The sequence below is a fragment of the Staurois parvus genome, unplaced genomic scaffold (assembly GCF_062004578.1).
Source record: "Staurois parvus isolate SC_StPar_1 unplaced genomic scaffold, SC_StPar_1.0 ptg000438l, whole genome shotgun sequence".
NCBI classification, from domain to species: domain Eukaryota; kingdom Metazoa; phylum Chordata; class Amphibia; order Anura; family Ranidae; genus Staurois; species Staurois parvus.
The window spans coordinates 6073864-6096663 of record NW_028318234.1 but is presented as its reverse complement, the minus strand read 5'-3'; the positions used below and the strand labels follow the sequence as shown (position 1 = coordinate 6096663).

General features: G+C 42.7%; 1 protein-coding gene across 2 annotated transcripts in view; it reads left to right on the top strand.

The window, feature by feature from the left end:
* Nucleotides 1–416: 416 nt before the first annotated feature.
* The window catches only part of EGFLAM (EGF like, fibronectin type III and laminin G domains), a 240501-nt gene continuing 218117 nt past the window's right edge, over nucleotides 417–22800 (top strand). For both annotated transcript variants that reach the window (XM_089687830.1, XM_089687829.1), the window contains exon 1: nucleotides 417–907. In XM_089687830.1, the coding sequence (XP_089543956.1) occupies nucleotides 805–907 (103 nt within the window). In that variant the 5' untranslated portion in view covers nucleotides 417–804. The remainder of the gene's footprint in view (nucleotides 908–22800) is intronic.

Here is a 22800-nt window from a genome sequence, read left to right as displayed (position 1 = left end):
AGATACAGACAGACAATCCTAGAACTCTGGAACCGATATTGGAGTGTAAGCTCCTGCGGCAAGCCTCATTTCTTCAGCAGCATGTACAGCAGGGAAATGATCAGTTTCTTGTAAGTTGCAGCTCTTCTATCACCACCCCTCCCCCTTCCTCAGTCCTCATACTGGAAAGCCATAGAAGTTCCTCTCCGCTAATTTCAGGAAACCAATGCAGAGGAGAAGGCTGCCATGGGAAGTGGGGGGCTCCTCAGCAATGTTCTCCATGGGAGAGGTGACATCCCCCCCTGGTCCTTCTTGTCTGTCTCTCGTGCCTCCTAATCTCTATGTGTCCCTTATTAGTCTGAGTGGCTGGAGCAATCTCCGAGCTCCATCTGGGAGATGAATAATTCCCAGTGATCTTCTTATCTCCAACTGTCCTTTCTTCTGCTCAGGGAAGGGTCACCACCATCACTACCAGCAGAAGTTCAGGAGATGCTGAGAAGCGCTGGGAGGGGGCAGCTGGAGAATTTGGGATGTAGTGTGGAGTGGGTGGGAGGAAATGGGTGTTCTTTGGAGAGACACACGTTGGAAATTTCTGTTTGTAGGATGTGATGGGACTGAGAGCCCCTCCTAGGCTGCCTCCCCCGACCCCCCTCCCACACGTGTTCAATCTACTGGGTCCCTGACCATCCTCTCCCACCACTGCTGTCTGGATCCTGTGCGGGTCACAGACTGGGGATCCTCTGGATTCTTTTCAGAGTTCTTCTCGCTATCAAATCCGCTTTTTCTTTTCCATTTCCCAACCCCCCCTTTAAATCTGTTATCCAGATGGATCTGCTAGGAAAGCCCACCTGGATGTATTTACTGCTGCTGGCTCTTTGCATTGGATTTACTTTCTGCTCCAAAAAGGCTGTTACCCCCAGGAGACAAGGTAATCATTGCTACTACTCCACTTTGATGTCATGATCTGGGTGCTATTAACTCTTTGCTGGGCTGCTGAACTATGGAGCAGGGGAGAAGTTGCAGGGGTCTGTGTGCATGCTCTCAGCTCCGAGGGTCTGGGCTTAATCAAGGGATTCTGGGCTAGCTTTGAAATTTAAACACACAAAACAAAGAAATATTCCTGGTGCCATTAGGAAAAGTCTTTGTCTGGAAATGTGCTCTGTTAGCATTTCATTTGTAGTTTCATGCAACAAGGTTTCCTGTGGGGCTGTTTGATCAAGGATTGTTACTTTGTTGCATCCTGTTCTTTTATTAGGTTTATATTATAGAGGGGAGGTTATATGCAGTCATCATCTTTAATAAAGTGTGTGTAAACCCTGGGGCTCGTGCAGATGTGTGGCCAGGGGTGGCGGAAAAAGCAAGCAGTTGAGCCACCATTTTGTTGCCCACCTAAATGAGGGCATGCAGCCACTCACGGCTGTGCATGGAGTTCAATGTAAAGCAAATTCCGGCCCCCACCACCTCTCCCCCCAAAAAATGAAAAGTCAGTATCTACAAACATGGTAGCTGCTGACTTTTTATATTAGGGCACTTACCCGTCCATGTATCCAGCAATGTCCTCACCCAGAGCCAGATCTTCAGTCGTGCTGGTGCCACCATCCTGACTTTGTGAAAGGGCCACAGTCCTCTAGGACCTTGGAAGTGTCCCAGAGGGCTGGGGGAGGGGGGGGGGGCAGATACTAGCTTCCCTCACCCCCCCCCCCAAAGGTGACAAATGTGGCAGTGGAGGGGGGGGCAGAAAAGCAGAGCTTTCACTTTTGGGTGGAGCTCCGCTTTAAATGGCACATTGGATTTGGTGGAATCATTCAAGAGGGTGCGGTGCAATGTGTTAACATTTTCAGACAATGGTGACAAGGAAGTGACAAATTACCTTTTGTCTGTCAAATGCCTCCAAAAAGCGATCCACCCCAGATCATTTTTCAGAGGAGTTGCAAGGGCTGCCACACATCTGAATGAGATCTTACAATGAACATGTTCTATTTGTACCCTTTTGATCTATTAACTATGACATTACTAGCATTTTGTTATATCTTTCCAATAAGCACAAAAAAAAATCAGTGATCTTGCCAGCAATCTACTGAGCTGATAACATGTGCTGTGTGTCTCTGCTGAGTGTTATCAGTTCACATTGATCCCAGCTATCTCTATGGACAAAAGTTAGTAATATACTATGCAATCTGATCTATAAAGTCTCTTTAAGAGTTACCACAACTATGTACTATGAGGACAAACCGAAACAACCAATTCAACCCAGGCCTTTGCACTACATGGTGGATCTAAAGCCAGCCATACGTGGCCAGTTCAGCAGGGACTGGGCAAACTTTGATCCAAATAAGGGCAGGGTGATTGCACCTACTGATCGACTTTTGTACAACCACCTTGTTGAAAAATATTCGCTCGATCATATAGCTGGTGATCAGCATATTCTGACAGTGGGGGAAGTCTCCCCCGCTGTCAGAAGACAAAGGCTCAGCAGGAGGATTCCCCCATTCTACCTAGAATGTGTGGATGTGTCAATCAATCCACATAGAATGTGTGGATGGGGGAATCAAGTCATCAGCCAATCATTTATGGGCTGCCTAAAGGCGATTGTACAATCAGCTCGTATAGGGTATGGTCAGCCTTAGAACTTCACACCAGCGAGCTGCACTGATCACTGATCATATGGTCACTGGTGTGAGTAGTGCTGCGCTTTGTGAAGGGTCCCGTAGTCTTCTGGGACCTGTCACGTGTCCCAGAAGACTACGGGGGAGGGGGGGGGGCAATTTCTGCCGCTTCTGATCACCTAGGCGATCACTTCGGAAGTGGGAGCAGGTACTTGTCAAATTCGGGTACCCCCCAAAGGTGCCAATTCTTAATAGGGAGCAGGAGATGAAGTCTTAAAGGGGAACTTCCCCTCTTGGGTGGAGCTCCACTTTAAGCCTCCGCCTATGTTATGAGGGGGGTTGTTCTGTAGTAGTTCTGTAACATTGTTGCTCCTCTAAAGTTACAGTACAGTGAGTGACTGTAAAATATCATTGAAAGAATTTGTTATACCTGATGATTCTGACAGAAATCTTGTTAGTTGATAAGATTAAGTTAGATAAGTTAATTGATAACTTCCTATGCTCTTGGCCCTTTGCTGCATTATTATCAGTTACTGTATATTGGTCTCATCTCTCCTCAGAGATGAGGAGAGGAGGAGGTGTTTTGTTGTGTTCCCCTAAGGTGACAACTCTGCTGCTCTACAGATACAGTACAGTGAGTGTGCATTGCCACCCTTCGACTGGACGTATGCTAGTCTTCATTCACATGCTTCACAGTCAGATTTCTATGTTATTCTATTGTGCCCAGTCACATGAGTATCACATCTGAAAATGTACAGGGGCTTCTTTGTTGCATTATCATGCGTTTTTGTTCCAAATGGACTTCAATGAGAATGTTTTAAAAAAGTACAAAAACTTAAGTTTTTTTTTTTTTTTGTGCCAACAACCCTCTTTTAGTAATTAGCTTTCTATTGGCTAAAACAAAAATGATCTGGCCTTGAAACACACAAAAAAATACAAGTACAAATGCGCAGAAAAGTCAATGCTCCGTAGTGTGATTGTCATTGGCAGGATCACCAGGTCAATTTAACGTAGAACTATAACCAAAAACAGAATTTCCACTTTTCTTCCTCCACTCCTCTCCTCCCCTCTTCTCCCGCTATATTTGGATTTTTTTTCTGGGTAGCAAGTTTTGACAGGTACCTGCTCCCACCTTCGCTCCAACTTCCTAGTTGATTGAAGAGGAGGTTTGCCCCCCCCCGGCAGCAACCTACTGAGGCACGTTACATGCCTGTTCAGCCTACAGCAAAGCCGCAAGGAGTCATAGCCGGCTTCTTACCGTTAACATGGAGGCACTGGGGAACCAAAGACCGGTGAAGAACTGGCCTGGGTGAGGCCAGTGCTGGATCCCTGGACAGATAAATGTCTGTTTATTACAAATCAGAAGCTACAGTTTTTTAAACCTAACCGAAGCTCCTGTTTAAGTTATTAATTTGTATTGTTGTTCTTTATTATTATTATTATTATTATTATTAATAATGATAGTGTTATCTCCATTGCATGGCGTCTCTTCAATGTGGGTTCAGATGTGTATTTTCTATATCAATGTTTTATTGGTTATTTCCTACTGGCGAGTACTAACTGACTAGCCAGTGGCGGTCTTTTTTGAGTGGCACTAGATCCCCATTTGGTTCATGCTGCATTTTTTCCATACTATCTTGCTGGCATTTCACACTGAATTCTGTATATGATGTTGTTAGAGTGTTAGAGGTTTACTCCATTGTAACTGGCGCTGTGGGGTTATGCTCCCCATACGACGCCATTTTGGTGTTCTTTCTTTCAATACACCTGTTTGTTTTTTTTTATTCTTGTCATCAAGAATTTTGGCCATACTTCTATAATTAGTGAATAACCAGGTGGGTCCTGAAGAAGCTCTTTTGCGGGGAAATGCGTCAATCCATCTGTTCTATTGTGCACTCTTGTTGGTACTGCTGTTGTTGATAAAAGCTTTTATTATCTTTATATATTAATATGGAAATAAAAATGTGTTTTCTATTGATTTTTTTTATTTTGAATGAAATTTGGCACACAAATATCTCCACTTTGCCATGGTCCCTTATAGGACATGGTGGGAACTCTTTACTACTTCATTATCATTATTACCTTTTCACACATGGTGATCATAATGATTAATTTCTAATGATTTATTAATGTCTAAAAACTATGACAATAATTGTATATCACTATTAATTGCATCTCCTTTGAATATGGCTAATACGTTTTGTGGCACAAATTAAGCATAACTACAGTCTCCTACTGTGGGTATAGCATTTACAAAAGCACAAAATAAAAAAACAAAACACAAAATAAAAAAAACAAAACACAAAATAAATCAAATCTAGAAAGCCAACATAAACAAATGTGGACAGTTGTTTCATAATATTGTAACTGTAGAAAATGTTAATTCAGCTATTATGTTTGAAGCGTTGGCCTTTATTTTGCAATGTTTTGGCATTGTTTCTATGCAGATAGACATCTGCACATGTTTCATTTATAATAATAATTAGTAGTAGTATGACAGTTACAGCCAGCCCCTGTGCATGTAGGAGGCCTGAGCATTCTGCTGATCAGCTGTTGTAGCATAGCTGCTTAGAAGCTGAGTCTTCCACTGCATGGAACTTCTTGACCTAAGCAGAACCTCTGAAACCAAGCTGACCTGAAAACCGCACCCTGCACTAGGAAGGAGTTTTAGGTGGTGGTCCATGTACTGTACAACCGACGAAGGTCAGATAGCACTTTACACATTGGCAGCTGCAGAGCAGTTTGGAGACATTGAGGGACATATACAGGGGCGGACTGACCATTTAGAAACTCGGGCAGTGACCGAGGGCCCGGGGTCAGTAGGGGGCCCCATGAGATGCCCCTGGTACCTTTTTCATAGGCTTTTTTTGAGTTTGGGCAAGGACACAGGGGCCCCATGATCCCCTATTGCCCGGGGGCCCCATGAGTTGTCAGTCCACCCCTGGACATATATTAGAACTGGTGCACTCAGAATCAATTAAGCTTTGGCAATAAAACCTGGAAGCTGATTGGTTACTATAAAGAGCTGCACCAGATTTTGCACCATGCAGTTTTAATAAATTACCCCCATTGCTGAATTAGCTGATTTATAGAAGATCATGTGGGAGAGCTAGGTGGCTTTTACACTCTTCGAGACTGGAAAAACCAAAATGTGTCAGTGAAACATTAATTTGGCCATTTTGGGTTCCTGATCCTGGGCAAATATATGCAGATAAATTCAAAATGTAAGTATATCTAAAGCAAAAGAGAGCAGCCTTTCTCACCTTTTGTTTACCACTGAGGATCCCCTAAAATACTGTTCAGGTTTTTGGGAACACTTACTAAAACCAATTTATAGGGGGGAATCAATAGAAATAAATGTCCCCTACATTGGTGTTCAGTGGAAAGAATGCAACCCTAGAGCGGTGGTCAGAATGCCCCCTCTATGGACAGCCAAATAATTGCAGTCATGCTGTTAGCTTTGCCAGGTCGTGTTGGTGCAGGAATTATGCAGTCACCATCATATGGGAGGCCAATCGGCTACAGTTCAAAGAACCTCTAGATACCTCAGGAACTTTAGGGGTCCATGGAACCCTAGTTGAGAATGGCTGGAGAAGAGAAAAGTTAAAGTTTTTAGCCATTTGTGTCCATTAAGGAATTTTTCCCCTTTACTTCCTTTCTTGTAGGTACAACAACTGGGAGCAAATCTCTGTACAGCTCTTTGTCCTGCAGAACCAGGTCTCACAACCGGCTTCTGTTGAATGGGCATGCTGGAAAACTAGCGTTTGACCCACATCCAATCAGCACTTGCTTCTGTCGAATGGGCATGCTGGAAAACTAACATTTGACCCACATCCAATCAGCACTTGCTTCTGTCGAATGGGCATGCTGGAAAACTAGCGTTTGACCCACATCCAATCAGCACTTGCAACAGGGAGATCACCGCACTAACATTGCTTGTTGTAGTATGGCAATCTCTCAGCTTTTGTTTGTTCAGCCTGCTGGGTTGAAGGAAAAAAAACTGAGTGTGTATTATTATTATACAGGATTTATATAGCGCCAACAGTTTGCTCAGAGCTTTATAATATAACAGGAGACAATACAGCAACAATACAGTTCAATAAAAGAGGGATAGGAGGGCCCTGCTCCTCGGAGCTTACAATCTAAGAGTGTATCCAGTTTAAGGTCCCTTGCACATGGGCTTGTCTCGGAGCAGTGCGCCCCTCCTGACTTACTAGTGTGCCCTAGAGGGTCAGGTACAGCATCTAGCCCACTGTAGGCTTTCTATCAAAGTCTGACAGACTGCGACTTGACATGGTTGAACACTTTACAAAAAAATACTGAACGAAGAACACAGGTCTTCTTCACTAAAAAACCAGATGGGACACCCTTTCCCCACATTCACATGGGCAGTTGAGGTGGGGTTTTACTGCCAACCCCAAGCCCCAACTTAAAGCCTACTATACAGCCATTGGGAGTTCATATGCTGTACAGCAGCAAATTTAAAACAGCATGTTGAGTTGACAGGTGACACCCACCCATTAGGTCAAGGAGCTGTGCTACAACTGGGAACCAAATGCTTGGCTTATGGTTATAGTGCTTTAGTCCCTTTTGAAAATTGGCATTTGGCAACATATGAAAAAATCGTGATCACCTCCTTGACTCCTACCAGCATATTGATGTTCATAGGCTGTTGTTTGGACCTAGCCTTAAAAAGCTGTCAGCAGAAAGTGTTCCCATTGGAAGAATCCCCCTTTATTCCTCTTCTGGTGATGAGATAAAATATTGAATTTTGTTTCAATTTCTGTTCCAGTGAGAATTCTCACCAGGACAAATGGGGAGAGTGTATCTCCATTGTGGGGGCTCAGACAAAAATAAAAACTTGATAGGGCATCTTTTTCCTCACCACTCCCTCACTGGAGACAGCCAGGCAACAGACATTTTCAGGAAGTCACCAATGGCAGCCTACATGTTACTTTCATGACAACTTTCCGCTAAGAAACTAACTAATGCAGGCTGCCAGGTTCACACCTTCCAGGGAAGCAAAGTCCATTTAGCAAAAGTCCATTGACAGTAGATTGCTTGTCCAGGGAAAATCCAAGCAGGGTGACCCAGAAGGAAGCCATGTGCTCCAGTAGGACTACATGTTGCAGCAGATCTTCCTCTGTAAATCCCATATGGAAGAGAGAGAGCTCTCACCCCTCCCCTGGTATTTGTGAGGCCCACAGCAGGGGGCAAGACTCAGAAAGCTTATTCTCACCAGCTTTGCTGTCATGTGTTTCCAGTCTATGGGCTTGTTCACATCAACAGAAGTGTTCTACCACAAAAGCTGGTAAAGGTGTTTGTTTTGTTGGCTCCAATCTAAGCATTGATAGTGTGATCTCTGTAACTTACAGTTGTGATGAGATAGCGATAACTTCAACCTCAGTTGGGGTCCACAGTCAGTGACTCAATTAGAATGACATCTTGTAGATCTTGTGAAGTTTAATCCATAAACTGATAGAATCTTACAACAATGAAATTCCATAGGTCAAAAGAACATGCTGTTTCCTGCTCCATGCCATGAGGCTTACTGCACTGCATCTCTGGGAAAGGGGGAGCGCTATCTATGCAACAATAGCTAAACTAAAGGAAAGGGAGGAGCAGAGAAAAAACACTGAAAACATTTAAAGGAATATGACAGTCAACATGACAGTCATGTGAAACATGAAAGTGTTGGTGCTGATACATCATAAATGATGCGCCACACAGTTAACTTTTTTCTTTTTTCAACTTTATTAAAATTGTTACAAAGTGGCCTTTCAATTATCTTTATTCACTGGGGGTTGTGATGTGGTGTAATTTGTTACAACAATCAGTGCTTTAATAGAACAATTATACATGTCCTATTTTTTTCCTACTCATAGGGCTCAAGGCAAATATTCTTGTCTATGTGCTGAGAATGCATTGGCCAAGACTGTCCAGTGTATCACAACGCATATGGTGCTTCCAGTAGGGCCCATTTGTACTGCTGTTTAAAGTGACACTAAACAATTCATAGTCTCCGCCAACTCAGCAGTCCCATCACTTCACTCCCAATGACAATGTTCCGTATGTTACTAATAAGTGCAGGAAACACACTTCTCAATAACTCCATGTTTGTTCTCCTCCCAGTGCCCCTACTGCATCTTTCTCCGTGACTCCAGCCTAGGTCTCTAGGTATATACAATTCCAAAACCACCTGTGCATGAGTGTTGAGGACTCAGGACAGTCCTATGTGTTCTTTCAAAGATATTGCCAAGGGATTTATAAGACCTTGCTGCCCTCAACTGGTTGGGGTAATCCAGAGACCAACTGCAAAAAGACAAAGTAAACAGGGTGCTCCGACCTAGTGCATTATCCCAAGGGAGTTTATTAAAAGTAAATAAAAGCATAAACACTCACAAACAACAAAGTTGTTACAGTGATATGAGAATAGCTGTCCACTAGCACAGGGGTAGGAAGGACCTGAATGGAGGTGAACGTCATGGAGATGCCGTTCGAAAATCTGCGGTGGCTTATGCATTTCAAGGCCAAGCCTTCTTCATCAGAGCCACAAATGTAGGGCTTACTTTGGTCCTACTTGTTTTTTTTTTTTTGCTCTGATGAAGAGGGCTTGCTCTTGAAACACATCCTCCACCTCTATCTGGGTCCTACCTACCACTGTGCTAGTGGAAGCTATTCTCATATCACTGTAACAACTTTGTTGTTTTGTGAGTATATATGCTTTTATTTACTTTTAATACACTCCCCTGGGATAATGCACTAGGCCAATGCTCCCTCTTTTCTTTGTCTTTTTGCAATAAGTCTCTAGGTACTCTGTGCTGTGGGGTTGGTTCCAGTATGTGGGGAACCGGTCACTAGTGAAGGTGCCAAGCACAACACGCCTTCACCACCAGAGCATCACTCCTGCCTTGTCACCAGTTTCCTGGCTGGTTGGGTGCTTTAGCATGTGACAAAAATACAGTAGTCATTAGGAAAGGCAATATGGCCTCCTCAGGACAGCCTCTCTGTTCATCAGACTTTCAGACTTCTGTACTGTATCTTCTCTAGCCTTTCCAGTCCCCTGTTGTAAGCCCTGTTTTTTTATAATGCCTTACATGTACCATTTAGAGATTTCAGACCAGGCAGAATAGATGAACAATAAAGATCTTTTACAGAAGTAGTTAAAGGTAACAAAGGAATCGTTGTCAAAGATATCTTCTGCACACTCTCCTCTACAAGGTTCTCTAAGGGCCTGTTCACACCAGAACCTGCCATCCGTGTGCATGCCCATTGCATTCCAAACGCACTGCAGTTGTGTTCTACAGCGGATGGTAATATTAAGTTAATGACACCCCAATCGCAGGTTGCAAATGCAGTACCATGCAATCTGATTGTAGTGAGTTTCCAAAAGTAGTACATGCACTACTTTATGTGTGGTACAGTGCGATTTCAGCTCAAACAAAATGAATGGGCTTAAATTGCACTGCACAGAAGTGCATGTGAACTGTATAGGAATGCACAGCGTAATCCTGTGTGATTTCCAGTGTGAACTGACCCTTAGAGGCTCTGAGTAGTTCTCCATGAGTTAATCATACCTAGTAATCATACTGAGTTAGGTAGTAAGTCAATGAAAGAGTCCTTTTCAATGCAAAAGTTCATGGCTGGCAGTAATCCACATTAGGTAGCAATTAGGGGCGCACCGAAATTTCGTTGGCCGTAACGCTTCGGCCAAAAACACCCTGTTGGCCGATATGAAAATAAGCACCAATACAGGTGCCGAAAATAACCCCGCCCCCTCTGCGCTGCCACCACCCAACGCCTCTAGGTAGTTCTCAGCCTTGGCTAGCGCTGGCATAGAGATAAGTGAAGGAAAGATGGCCTCCACTCATTGCTGTGCCCTTGGAGGACCGGAACAATGTCATTTCAAAGCCATTTTTTTTTTTTGCTAAAGCACTAGATCAATTATTTTTTCATCTAATGCTTTACATTGCAGAGGAGAGATGTGCGGTATCATTGACCCCATATCGCTCCATAAAGATGACCTGTTACTAATTATTTCTATCACAGGGGATGCATGCATTCCTTGTGATAGGAATAAAAGTGATTAAAATATTTTTTTAAAGGGACAGTGTAAAAAAAAAAAAAGTTTAAAGTGCCCCCGTTCCCCCCATGCTCGCACGTAGTGGTGAAAGGAATACGTAGGCCATGCCCACATATGTAAACGGTGTTCAAACCACACATGTGATGTATCGCTACGAACGCCAGAGTAATAATTCTCGCACCAGACCTCCTCCATAACTTTACACTGGTAACCTGTAGAAATTTTTAAAAGGTCACCCATGGAGATAAGTTTGACGCCATTCCAGGAGCGTGCGTAATTTTAAAGCATGACATGTTGGGTATCTATTTACTCACCGTAACATCATCTTTCATATTTTGGAAACAAGTTGGAATATATATATATATATATATATATATATATATATATATATTTTTTTTTTTTTTATTTTTTTTTATTTTAATCATTAACTACTTGCCTACAGGGCAGTTACAGTGGGGCAAAAAAGTATTTAGTCAGCCACCAATTGTGCAAGTTCTCCCACTTAAAAAGATGAGAGAGGCCTGTAATTGGCATCATAGATAGACCTCAACTATGAGAGACAAAATGAGAAAAAAAATCAAGACAATCATATTGGCTGATTTGGAAAGAATTTATTTGCAAATTATGGTGGAAAATAAGTATTTGGTCAACTACAAACAAGCAAGATTTCTGGCTCTCACAGACCTGTACCTTCTTCTTTACGAGGCTCCTCTATCCTGCACTCATTACCTGTATTAGTGGCACCTGTTTGAACTTGTTATCAGTATAAAAGACACTTGTCCACAACCTCAAACAGTCACACTCCAAACTCCACTATGGTGAAGACCAAAGAGCTGTCGAAGGACACCAAAAACAAAATTGTAGACCTGCACCAGGCTGGGGAGACTGAATCTGCAATAGGCAAGCAGCTTGGTGTGAACAAATCAACTTTGGGAGCAATAATTAGAAAATGGAAGACATACAAGACCACTGATAATCTCCCTCGATCTGGGGCTCCAAGCAAGATCTCACCCGTGGGGTCAAAATGATCACAAGAACGGTGGGGCAAAAATCCCAGGATCACACGGGGGGACCTAGTGAATGACCTGCAGAGAGCTGGGACCAACGTAACAAAGGCTACCATCAGTAACACACTATGCCGCCAGGGACTCAGATCCTGCAGTGCCAGACGTGTCCCCCTGCTTAAGCCAGTACATGTCCGGGCCCGTCTGAAGTTTGCTAGAGAGCATTTGGATGGTCCAGAAGAGGATTGGGAGAAAGTCATATGGTCAGATGAAACCAAAATAGAACTGTTTGGTAGAAACACAACTCGTCGTGTTTGGAGGAGAGAGAATGCTGAGTTGCATCCAAAGAACACCATACCTACTGTGAAGCATGGGGGTGGCAACATCATGCTTTGGGGCTGTTTGGATCCGCAAAGGGACCAGGATGACTGATCCATGTACAGGACAGAATGAATGGGGCCATGTATCGTGAGATTTTGAGGGCAAACCTCCTTCCATCAGCAAGGGCATTGAAGATGAAATGTGGCTGGATCTTCCAACATGACAATGATCCCAAACATACCGCCCGGGCAACAAAGAAGTGGCTTCTTAAGAAGCATTTCAAGGTCCTGGAGTGGCCTAGCCAGTCTCAAGATCTCAACCCCATAGAAAACTTTTGGAGGGAGTTGAAAGTCCGTGTTGCCCAGCGACAGCCCCAAAACATCACTGCTCTAGAGGAGATCTGCATGAAGGAATGGGCCAACATACCAGCAACAGTGTGTGCCAACCTTGTGAAGACTTACAGGAAACGTTTGACCTCTGTCATTGCCAACAAAGGATATATAACAAAGTATTGAGATGAACTTTTGATATTGACCAAATACTTAATTTCCACCATAATTTGCAAATAAATTCTTTCCAAATCAGCCAATGTGATTGTCTTGATTTTTTTTCTAATTTTGTCTCTCATAGTTAAGGTCTACCTATGATGCCAATTACAGGCCTCTCTCGTCTTTTTAAGTGGGAGAACTTGCACAATTGGTGGCTGACTAAATACTATTTTGCCCCACTGTATACCCCCTTCGTGCCCAGGCCAATTTTCAGCTTTCAGTGCTGTCGCATTTTGAATGACAATTGGGCGGTCATGCAGCACTGTACCCATATGAAATTTTTATGATTTTTTTCGCACAAATAGAGCTTTCTTTTGGTGGCATTTAGTCGCCGCTGGGTGTTTTATTTTTTGTGCTATAAACAAAAAAACAGAGCAAAAAATTGGAAAAAAAAAGTTTTTCTCTGTTTCTATTATAAAATTTTACAAACAGGTCATTTTTTTCTCCTTCACTGATGTGCGTTGATGAGGCTGCACTGATAGGCAGCACTGATGAGGTGGCACTAATGAGCACTGTTAGGCTGCACTGATGAGGTGGTACTGATGAGGCGGCACTGGTGGTCATTGATGAGGAGGCACTAATGCTGCACTGATGGGTGGCACTGATAGGTGTCACTGATAGGTGTCACTGATGGGCAACACTGATGGGCAGTGCTGACTGAAGTCACTGACTGGCGGCACTGACTGGCGGCACTGATGGGTTACACTGCTGGGAGGCACTGCTGGGCACTGGTGGGTGGCACCGATGGGAGGCACTGGTGGGTGGCACTGCTGGGCACTGGTGGGTGGCACTGCTGGGCACTGGTGGGCAGCACTGCAGGTTACTGATCATCAGGACACTGATCAACATTACCCTGATGATCAGCGCTGATCTCCTCTGACAATTGCCGGTTATTGACAGTAATTTCCTTACACTGTGACAGCGTGAGGAAACTGCTGCCGATAACCGGCAACTGTATTCACTCCGTGATCTGCTGTGTCATTGGGCACAGCTGATCACGTAATAAAAGGCCACTGTGATTGGCCTTTTACCTCATGACGTGATCAGCTGTGTCTGTAGGTCCGGAGATCGCCGGGTACACGTCCCTGGGGGCGTGTGGGAGGGTGCGTTCTGGGAAGATGTCATGACGCCCTCCCAGAACTGTGTAATCGTGCTGTAACCGTCATTTGGCTATAGCGCGGTTACCAAGTGATTAAAGTGTGTTTTTTTTTTCCCCCAAAATATACAGTCAGATCCATAAATATTGGGACATCGACACAATTCTAACATTTTTGGCTCTATACACCACCACAATGGATTTGAAATGAAACGAACAAGATGTGCTTTAACTGAACACTGTCAGCTTTAATTTGAGGGTATTTACAAATTAGGTGAACGGTGTAGGAATTACAACAGTTTACATATGTGCCTCCCACTTGTTAAGGGATCAAAAGTAATGGGACAATTAGCTTCTCAGCTGCTTGCTATGGGGGCACCTGACAGGAGGGAGGGGCCAGGAGTGCTTGTGGGGGACCCGAGAAGAGGAGGATCCAGCTGCCCTGTGCAAAACCATTGCACACGGCAGGTAAGTATAGCCATGTTTATTGTTTTCTAGTAAAAAAAAAAAAAAAGCCTTTAGAATCATTTTAATAGCCTGTTTTGTCTAGGGAAGAGGAGAAACAGTTTTACTTACCCGATCCTCTGCTCCTCCAGTAAAAGGCACTCCCTCACAATCCAGCGATGGACTGTCCCTTGGCATCATCACATACAGAGTAGGGCTATGCACCCTGCTCTGGTCTTGACTTCAGGACCCTAGAGGGTGGGAGTGCAGAAGCTGCAGGGACCTGTCTAGCTATGGGGAGGAGTGAAGGATTAGGTAAGCATATCTACATTCTTTTGTTGTTCACCTAGACATAAATGAGCAATTAATCCTTGCAGAAGTTTGGAGACCCCTGGTCTATACCAAGCGACCTTTAATGTGCACATATTGCTCTGTGTTAGTGCATTCTTCCTCCACATTTTTCTATTAGGTCCTTTATAGCAGCACATGTTTGCCAAGTGACCCCCTGGGGTGCGGGGTTTCATTTCAGATACATTTCAGTTCATTTATTTTTAGTTTTTACACGCCTGCATTGTATTGTTTGCTGTGCTCAGCACTCCACAAGAGCAACAGAGGGGGATGAATATCATATCTCCCATGTCGAACTGAAGAAATGTATTTATAATACTAATTTAAATACTTTTCTTCAATGCTTTATAATGCTTTATGACCAGTTACTACAATGTGTTTTAGGGAGCACTGAACAATTTGCATCAACCCCTGTCCTGCATTTACAGTCTATTGTCCCCAACACATGATGTACCATTTTGTGGAAGTCAGCGTTGTTTTGGATTTTGGGAAGACGTCCATTCAAACATTGGGAGAACATACAAACTACACAATGAATTGGTCTTCAGCCACTGTGCTGGCCCAGGCTGCAGTGTGTGTGGTATTGCTTGCAAATGATTAATTACATTATCTCCCTGCTACACTGAACCTCCCATGTACAGCACAGAGCAGTACAACACAGGCACATGGAACATGACTGAGCTCTAAAACACACTTAAAGGGAAACTACGCCTTGTTTTTTTTTATGTAAAAAAGTTTTAAAAACATATACTTTGTCTTTCCTGGGTACTCCCTCCCCCCTTTATTAGCATGCTAATAGAATTTGTAAATAGAATGGTTCTCCTTTCATTACATAAAAGTATCTTATTTTATACCCGGTGATGTCATCACTGGGTCTCTTTGCTTTTCTTTGCAATATTGGCAGATCATGGCTAGCTGGAGAGGTAATCAGGTGCTGTTTTTTCTAAAAACATCACAGCACCCCACCTCAGTGTTCCTCTCAAGAACCACCAGCCCTGATGTACGCAGTGGGCTGGCTCTTTGGAGCAGTGATGCAAATATAAAAATGTCTTGACGGGTGGATGTCAGGCTGGAGGAGTGGGCGTTCCTAGGCATGCTGTATTTGCATACAGACTTGTAGGTGGGTGTCTACAGTATGGTACATGTTATGCTTTGTATATGGTTTTTTTCTACTGTTATTTATGGAGCTGTGTGTATAATGCTCCTTTTCAACTCTGGTGAGGAATGACTTAAAGGATAAGTTCACCTGCTCTGATTTCTTCCCCCTGTATTCTAGAGGATTCTAGAATTATATTAGGAGGAAAAACAGAGTAAGCAGCCAGATTATTTGAGACTACAGCCAATCCTTGGGGAGGTGTGCTCAGTAGGTGGTTGGAGAGCCCATAAATAGTCTGAGGCAGGAGGACAGAGCTCCTGGGTCGATTCTTGCTTGAGGAGACCCCTGTGTATGGGGCTCTGCTTCTGGGGTGGGAGTGCTGAAGTTGCCACAAAGAAGACATCGAGGTCCCAGCTAGGCCTTAGCTGGGGGGCCTATTCGCAGGTTTAGTCCCTGGATCATTTCGGGTCTGGAGAAGCTCACAGGAGGAAGTTGGTGGTGAAAGAGTTCAGCTGTCCTATGGTGGTTTGAGTCTGCATCTCTCTCAATAGGATGAGCCTGGTGGATTTTGGAAGGAGGCAAGCAGGGATGCTGTGGCTATGTGAGTAGATTATCTCAGTGCTGGATGATTAGTCACTGTTGGTAGAATTTTTTTACCAGCATTAGAGATTCTGTGGGGCATTTTTGTGCTCTAGGAGCTCCAAAAGAAGCTGATGCTGCAATATGTGAAAAGCTGTATCAATAATAATAATAATAATAATCCATGTCCATAAGGAGCATCCACCTTTTACCTTGCCCAGGAGGCTCCTTGGCACATTTTGGTGTTACACTTTCTTTAGCCCACATGAAAATCTGTCCCTACCCTTGAAGGGCTTGTCAGATGTGTTTGACCTCCGGGCCAAAGATTCTCAGTCCTCTTTTGTTTTAGCCCAGCTGTGAAAATCCTATGCAAACTTTGGTGCAACCAATTTATTTTAAACCTCACATAATTTGGTGAATGAACTCCACCTGTTAAAGTGTCACTTGATCCAAAAATAAATACATCTGTTTCTGGGAGGCCCTAAGTATGTTAGAGAACATATCCAAACAAATTGCATTATGAAGACCAAGGATCTATCAAAACAAGCACCAAACTTTACACAGCTCTTGGAGAACCATTTAAGTTATTGGTGTTCTGCTTTGAATTTGCTGACCAGATAAGGAGAACATTAGTCAGAGTAGCAACCAGAGGTCAGTGAGAACTGTGAAGGAGCTACAGAGATCCAAAACTTAGTTGGAAGAAACTGTATTTGATTAAACAACTATAACATGTTAGTAGCCCAAACAAACCAGGACTTTATGGAAGGGTGGCGAGAAGAAAACCATTGCTAAAAAAAAGTATCAAATCCTATTTGTAATTTAAAAAAAAACACATGCAACACATAAAAAATAATGTTCTCTGGTCAACAACACTGAACCTTTTGGTACTAGTACAAAGCAATGTGTGATGGAAAGTCATCACTGATGTGAACCCTGGGGGCACCATCCACATGGAAGTATGCTGGTGGTAACATCAGGTTGTGAGGATGCATTTTCAATTGGAACTTGGAAACTCATCATGATTAAGGTCAACATACTTGGAGCCAAATATATGGGGCAATTCTAGAGAAGAACCTGTCTTAGTCTGCAAGAATGTGGAGAATGGGACATACAGTAACTTCATTATCCATAAGGGCAGTGTTCCCTAAATACAAAGCCAAAGTTACACTAGAGTGGTTAAGAACCTAACCAGAACCTAATTGTCTTTTAAACATCTTCTAAATGTCTTTAATTGGCAAAAACAAGGTCCATACCAGTAGAAAATCTGCAAAGTCTTAAGCCTAGTACACACTATGAGAAAGTTGAATAACCAATCGTCCGCTTTTCCACAAAGGTGCGTATCTCTAACCCTAACACACAACTTTGGTCACATTAGGGTTCATGCGCTACTTTGATGCTACTTGAGTGCCAGAGAGTGTAAAGTCGCATCAAAGTCCACTACATGAACAGAATATATGCTAGATATATAAGATAGATATGTAGCAAAAACGTGTGTTCAAAAACGCACTCCACCGCGCTGGAAAAATGCATCAACCATAACCTGCATAGATGTGAAGCTAGCCTAAAGTCATGTATGATTCCAGGTTTTAACACATCAAAATATGAAAACTATTTAAATACTTATGCAAAGAACTATAACAAACTGCAGTAAAGACAACTAAGAAGAGTTAAACTGGCAGTTTGTACTCTTTAAGTCCTGTATTTTGTTGTTGTTGGAATGCTGTATAGTGATGTTTATCTGGCTGGAAGAAGCTGATTAGCTGCTCATGAAGAAGATTAAATTTGAATACATGTTATTTGTGTGTGTTTTTATACTAATTGGCCATTGTCACTTGCCAGGAGTTGGGACTAAAGCCAAGGTGGTAATTACTTCCTAACACAGTGAAGGGGGGAATTAATTACTGCACTAGCCACTTCATCACAAACTGAATTAGTTGGCTTAAACCTGCCTTGTGTTCTTGTTATGGATTGATGTGAACTGGGACAGCTGACAGTGGGGAGGTGAGAAAATACCTGATTGCCATTCACACAGGATCTTCTGTCATTATGGCCTGTTTTTCTGGAGATTTCAAGACATTCCTAGAGTTGGTAAAATGGTTTTTCAGGTTTTATGTGAGGACAGTTCACCAATTTTTTTAAAAATTTTGTTCTTTATTTTAACTCAAGTTCCCGCAGTCAGTGATATACAGTTGTGTCCAAAATTATTCAACCCCCAATGCTGTAAAGGGGTTTAGGGACTATAGTGTACATTTGGAATTGTATTCAGAATCAAATCCTACAAGGACGTTGTAACTACCCAAATGCAACTAAAATGACATCAATTGTTTATGTAATACAGTAGTAAATGGTTCTTATGTGGTTTCTTCATTGCCACAATTATTCAACCCCTTAAAGACTACCACTCTGAAGAACAGAGGTTCATACAGGTGCTTTCCATCAGGTATTGAAAACACCTGTGGATGTCACCGAGCAGCAATCAAGCATAATAAGCACCAATTAGGCAGCTTTAAAATGACTGTGATACTCAGCTCCTTCTAGACATTTACTGGTGTGGTTACAAACATGGTGAAGGCAAGAGAATGGTCCAGGAAGACAAGAGAAGAGGTGATTTCTCTTCACAGGAAGGGCAATGGCTATAAGAAGATTGCAAAGATGTTAAACATACCAAGAGACACCTTAGGAAGCATCATTCGCAAATTCAAGGCAAAGGGCACTGTTGAAACGCTACCTGGTCGTGGCAGAAAGAAGATGCTGACTTCGACTGCTGTGCGCTACCTGAAGCGTAGAGTGGAGAGAAGTCCCCGTGTGACTGCTGAGGAACTGAGAAAAGATTTGTCAGATGTGGGTACAGAAGTTTCAGCCCAGACAATAAGACGCACACTGCGTAATGAAGGCCTCCGTGCCAGAACTCCCAGGCGTACCCCCTTGCTGTCTCCAAAGAATAAGAAGAGTCGACTGCAGTATGCCAAAAGCCATGTGGACAAACCACAAAAGTTGTGGGATAGTGTTCTGTGGACTGATGAAACAAAATTAGAACTGTTTGGGCCCATGGATCAACGCTATGTTTGGAGGAGGAAGAACAAGGCCTATGATGAAAAGAACACCTTGCCTACTGTGAAGCATGGTGGAGGGTCAATCATGCTTTGGGGCTGTTTTGCTTCTGCAGGTACAGGGAAGCTTCAGCGTGTGCAAGGTACCATGAATTCTCTTCAGTACCAGGAGATATTGGATGGAAACGTGATGCAGTCCGTCACACACCTGAGGCTTGGGAGACGTTGGACCTTTCAACAGGACAATGATCCCAAGCATACCTCCAAGTCCACTAGAGCATGGTTGCAGAGGAAAGGCTGGAACATTTTGGAGTGGCCATCGCAGTCACCAGACTTAAATCCGATTGAGAACCTCTGGTGGGACTTAAAGAAAGCAGTTGCAGTGCGCAAGCCTAAGAATGTGACTGAACTGGAGGCCTTTGCCCATGAAGAATGGGCGAAGATACCCGTAGATCGCTGCAAGACACTTGTGTCAAGCTATGCTTCACGTTTAAAAGCTGTTATAACTGTAAAAGGATGCTGTACTAAGTACTAAGATTGAATGTCACTTGGGGGTTGAATAAAACTGATAATGCTGTGAGCACAGAAAAGACATTTGTGGTTATTTCATTATAACTGTTATGTTATATTTGTCTGACCTACAAGTGCCTCTTTAATGTAAATGTAAGCAAGATGACTGAATGATCAAAAGCAATGTCAAACTGGCCAAAACACTCAATTTCAGTGGGGGTTGAATAATTTTGGACACAACTGTATGCTGAACGTTCGGTAGCTACCTGGTTCAGACCCGAAATCATAGCGCCTTTCTTTATTTTAACGCATGGTAATTTTCTTGGGAGAACATTGAATACAATTATGGTACACAAATCCTTCTTTGCATTAAATAGCTATTTAACCATTGAAAGCATTTATTTCTAATACATTAATATTTTTTTTATTATACAGTAATAATATAATTTTATCTTTACTCAAATGGACCTGTTTTCTACTCTTAAATAGAACATTCACAGTACCTAAAATATGACACTAGTTGTATTTTAAAACTGTACTCAAAGCAGATATGATAAAAACACCATTTAAAGTGTATTTAAATACTGTATAATAATAATTTATACACTGTGGGCAGCACACTGGCTAAGTGGTTAGTACTTCTACTTGGCAGCACTACTAGGTTCATTGGTTCAAATCCCAATCACAGCATTACCAGCCTGGAGTTTCAATGTTCACCCTATGCCTGTAGGGGTTTCATGCCACACCCCAAAGACGTGCTGGTAGGTTAATTGGCTCCTGTCTAAATTGTCCCTAGTATGTGTATGTATGAATGTGAGTTAGGGACCTTAGATTGTACGCCCCTTGAGTGTTAGGGACTGATGTGAATGTACAATATATGTAAAGCACTGTGTAAACTGACATGGTATACAAGTATCGGTAATAAATGTATACACTTTATATTTTTTATATATTTTATTATAAAATGGTAGTAAAGTCAGTCATTAGAAAAAATGATGACGTCTCTTCTATCTTAAAAATTCCCACTGCCTGTCAGCGAGACATGTGATCTGAGCCGCACCTGCGCAGCTCAAACCACATTTACAGCACACTTTGTGTGCTGCTGCGATGTGACTCCCGTGACATTGACCCAGCACAGTCCTTCAAGCGGACGAAGATCACAAACCCGGAAGAAAGTCTGGGTGAAGATGGAAGCTGCCCGTGGACAAAGGAGAACCATGACAACGCAGCTCTAGACAGCTTTCCGCAGCGAACTGAGCTGAAAGTTCACTGCAAGGCTTCACTGTTGGTTTCCCTTAGTCAAGATGGCGGCACCAGCACCCAACAGTCGGTTGCAATGTCAGCTTGGGTTAAGGACACTGTACAGGTAAGTGCCCTAATAGTAAAAGTCAGCAGCTACAATATTTGTAGCTGCTGACTTTTAATCTTTTTGGGGGGTGGAACTGGGGGCTGGAACTCCGCTGACAGGGGACCCATTTTTGTAAATAATATGAAATAATTTATTACCGCTTTAATACTTTATATTCTGCACTATAGAACAATGTTTTCCTATTTTGGAGAAAGTAGGGTAATTTTAAAATCCTGTTAGTTTGTTGTCTACAGTATGTCCTATTGGGGAGATTTCCCTTTACTTCCGATCCTAGAGACACCACAGAAAGTGACAGGAAATCTAAAAAAGAAGTGAAGGAAATTCTTCAGTACAAATGTCCTCTTTCGGAGTTTTTTTTTTCCTTATTTCTCCCAATAAGTGTATATTATTGGTTTCCATGACAATTATAGCCTCTACAAACAATGGCATAGATACTGGAATTTTTTTTTCTTTTTAAAGTGTTACTAAACCCAGGACTCTGCATTCACTATATCTGGTCACCTACAGTACACACTATATAGAAATGCAATTATTTTAGTAAATATAAACTGCTAAATACCTTTTCTCATCAGCAGTTAGAGCAGTCTAGGGACTTCTATCAGTGTCCAGTTGAGAACTGGTTGAAGCTTGTAGGAGGAGTTTTCATTCTGCTCGGAACTGCCCCATGAGGCTGCATAACCCCTGACCCTCTGTCTGGACAGTGCTGATTGGCCCTGTACTGATCACATGCACTTTCTAAAGAAAAAAAAAAACCTTTCTGGCAATAAGAAGGGGGCACTAGAAGAAGGGGAGGATCAGAGAAGTCAGGATCATCAGCTTTTTCACACAATGCAGAGGATTAACCCCTTAGCTTCCACATTGGGTATAACAAGCATGCTTTACTGCATATGTAGACTGATTTTACTGTTGTGGGTTTAGTAAAAGTTTAAGCATACTGAGAAATGTCCTTGCAATAGTGTCTGCAGAACCCTCACTCCCTGGGAGAGTAATGAATTTCGTCCATTTGTGTCTACCTACCTGACCAAAGACTGAAGGAATCCTAAATGTTGGCTTTTTGTAACTTTTTTAAGCCCCTTTCACACGGGCATCATGCGATCAGTCACGTTTTTTCAAACGAAAAACGTACTCAGTTTACATCAGTTTATACATCAGTTTTCAGTTCAGTTTATGTCAGTTTACTTCAGTTTTCACTTCCATTGTGGGTTTACTAACACTTTAATACTGGTAATGGCAGTGATCAGCGACTTATAGTGGGACTGTGATAGTATGGCGGGCATTCTGAAAATGGGGGGAACTGACTAACTGGCACTGACATCTCCAATGACACTAATACAATGATCAATGCTAATAAAAAGCACTGACACTGTACTAATGGCACTGGGCAGGAAGAAGCTAACAGTGAAGAAATGGCAAAGCCAGATACTCCTGCGCTTAGGGATGGACTCTGTATAGATAGGACCACATCACGAATTTCTTGGAAATGCATGCCTTGCTGCCCTCAGATGACTGGGGATGGTCAAATATACTGAATAGAGAAAAACAATTAGAGGGCGCACTGGCCTAGTGCATTACCTTTAAAAAAAGTATTTATTAAATAATAAAAGTAGGCATTGTACTCACAAATGACAGTACAGTCAAAGGCACATCGTGATAGAACAGCTCTGTCCAATCCGCACTATGTGTCTGTCCATAATGAGAATTCTGGACATCCAACAGGCTGACGCGTTTCGAGGACTTGCCTCTTCCTCAGAGCCCTAGGTAATGCAA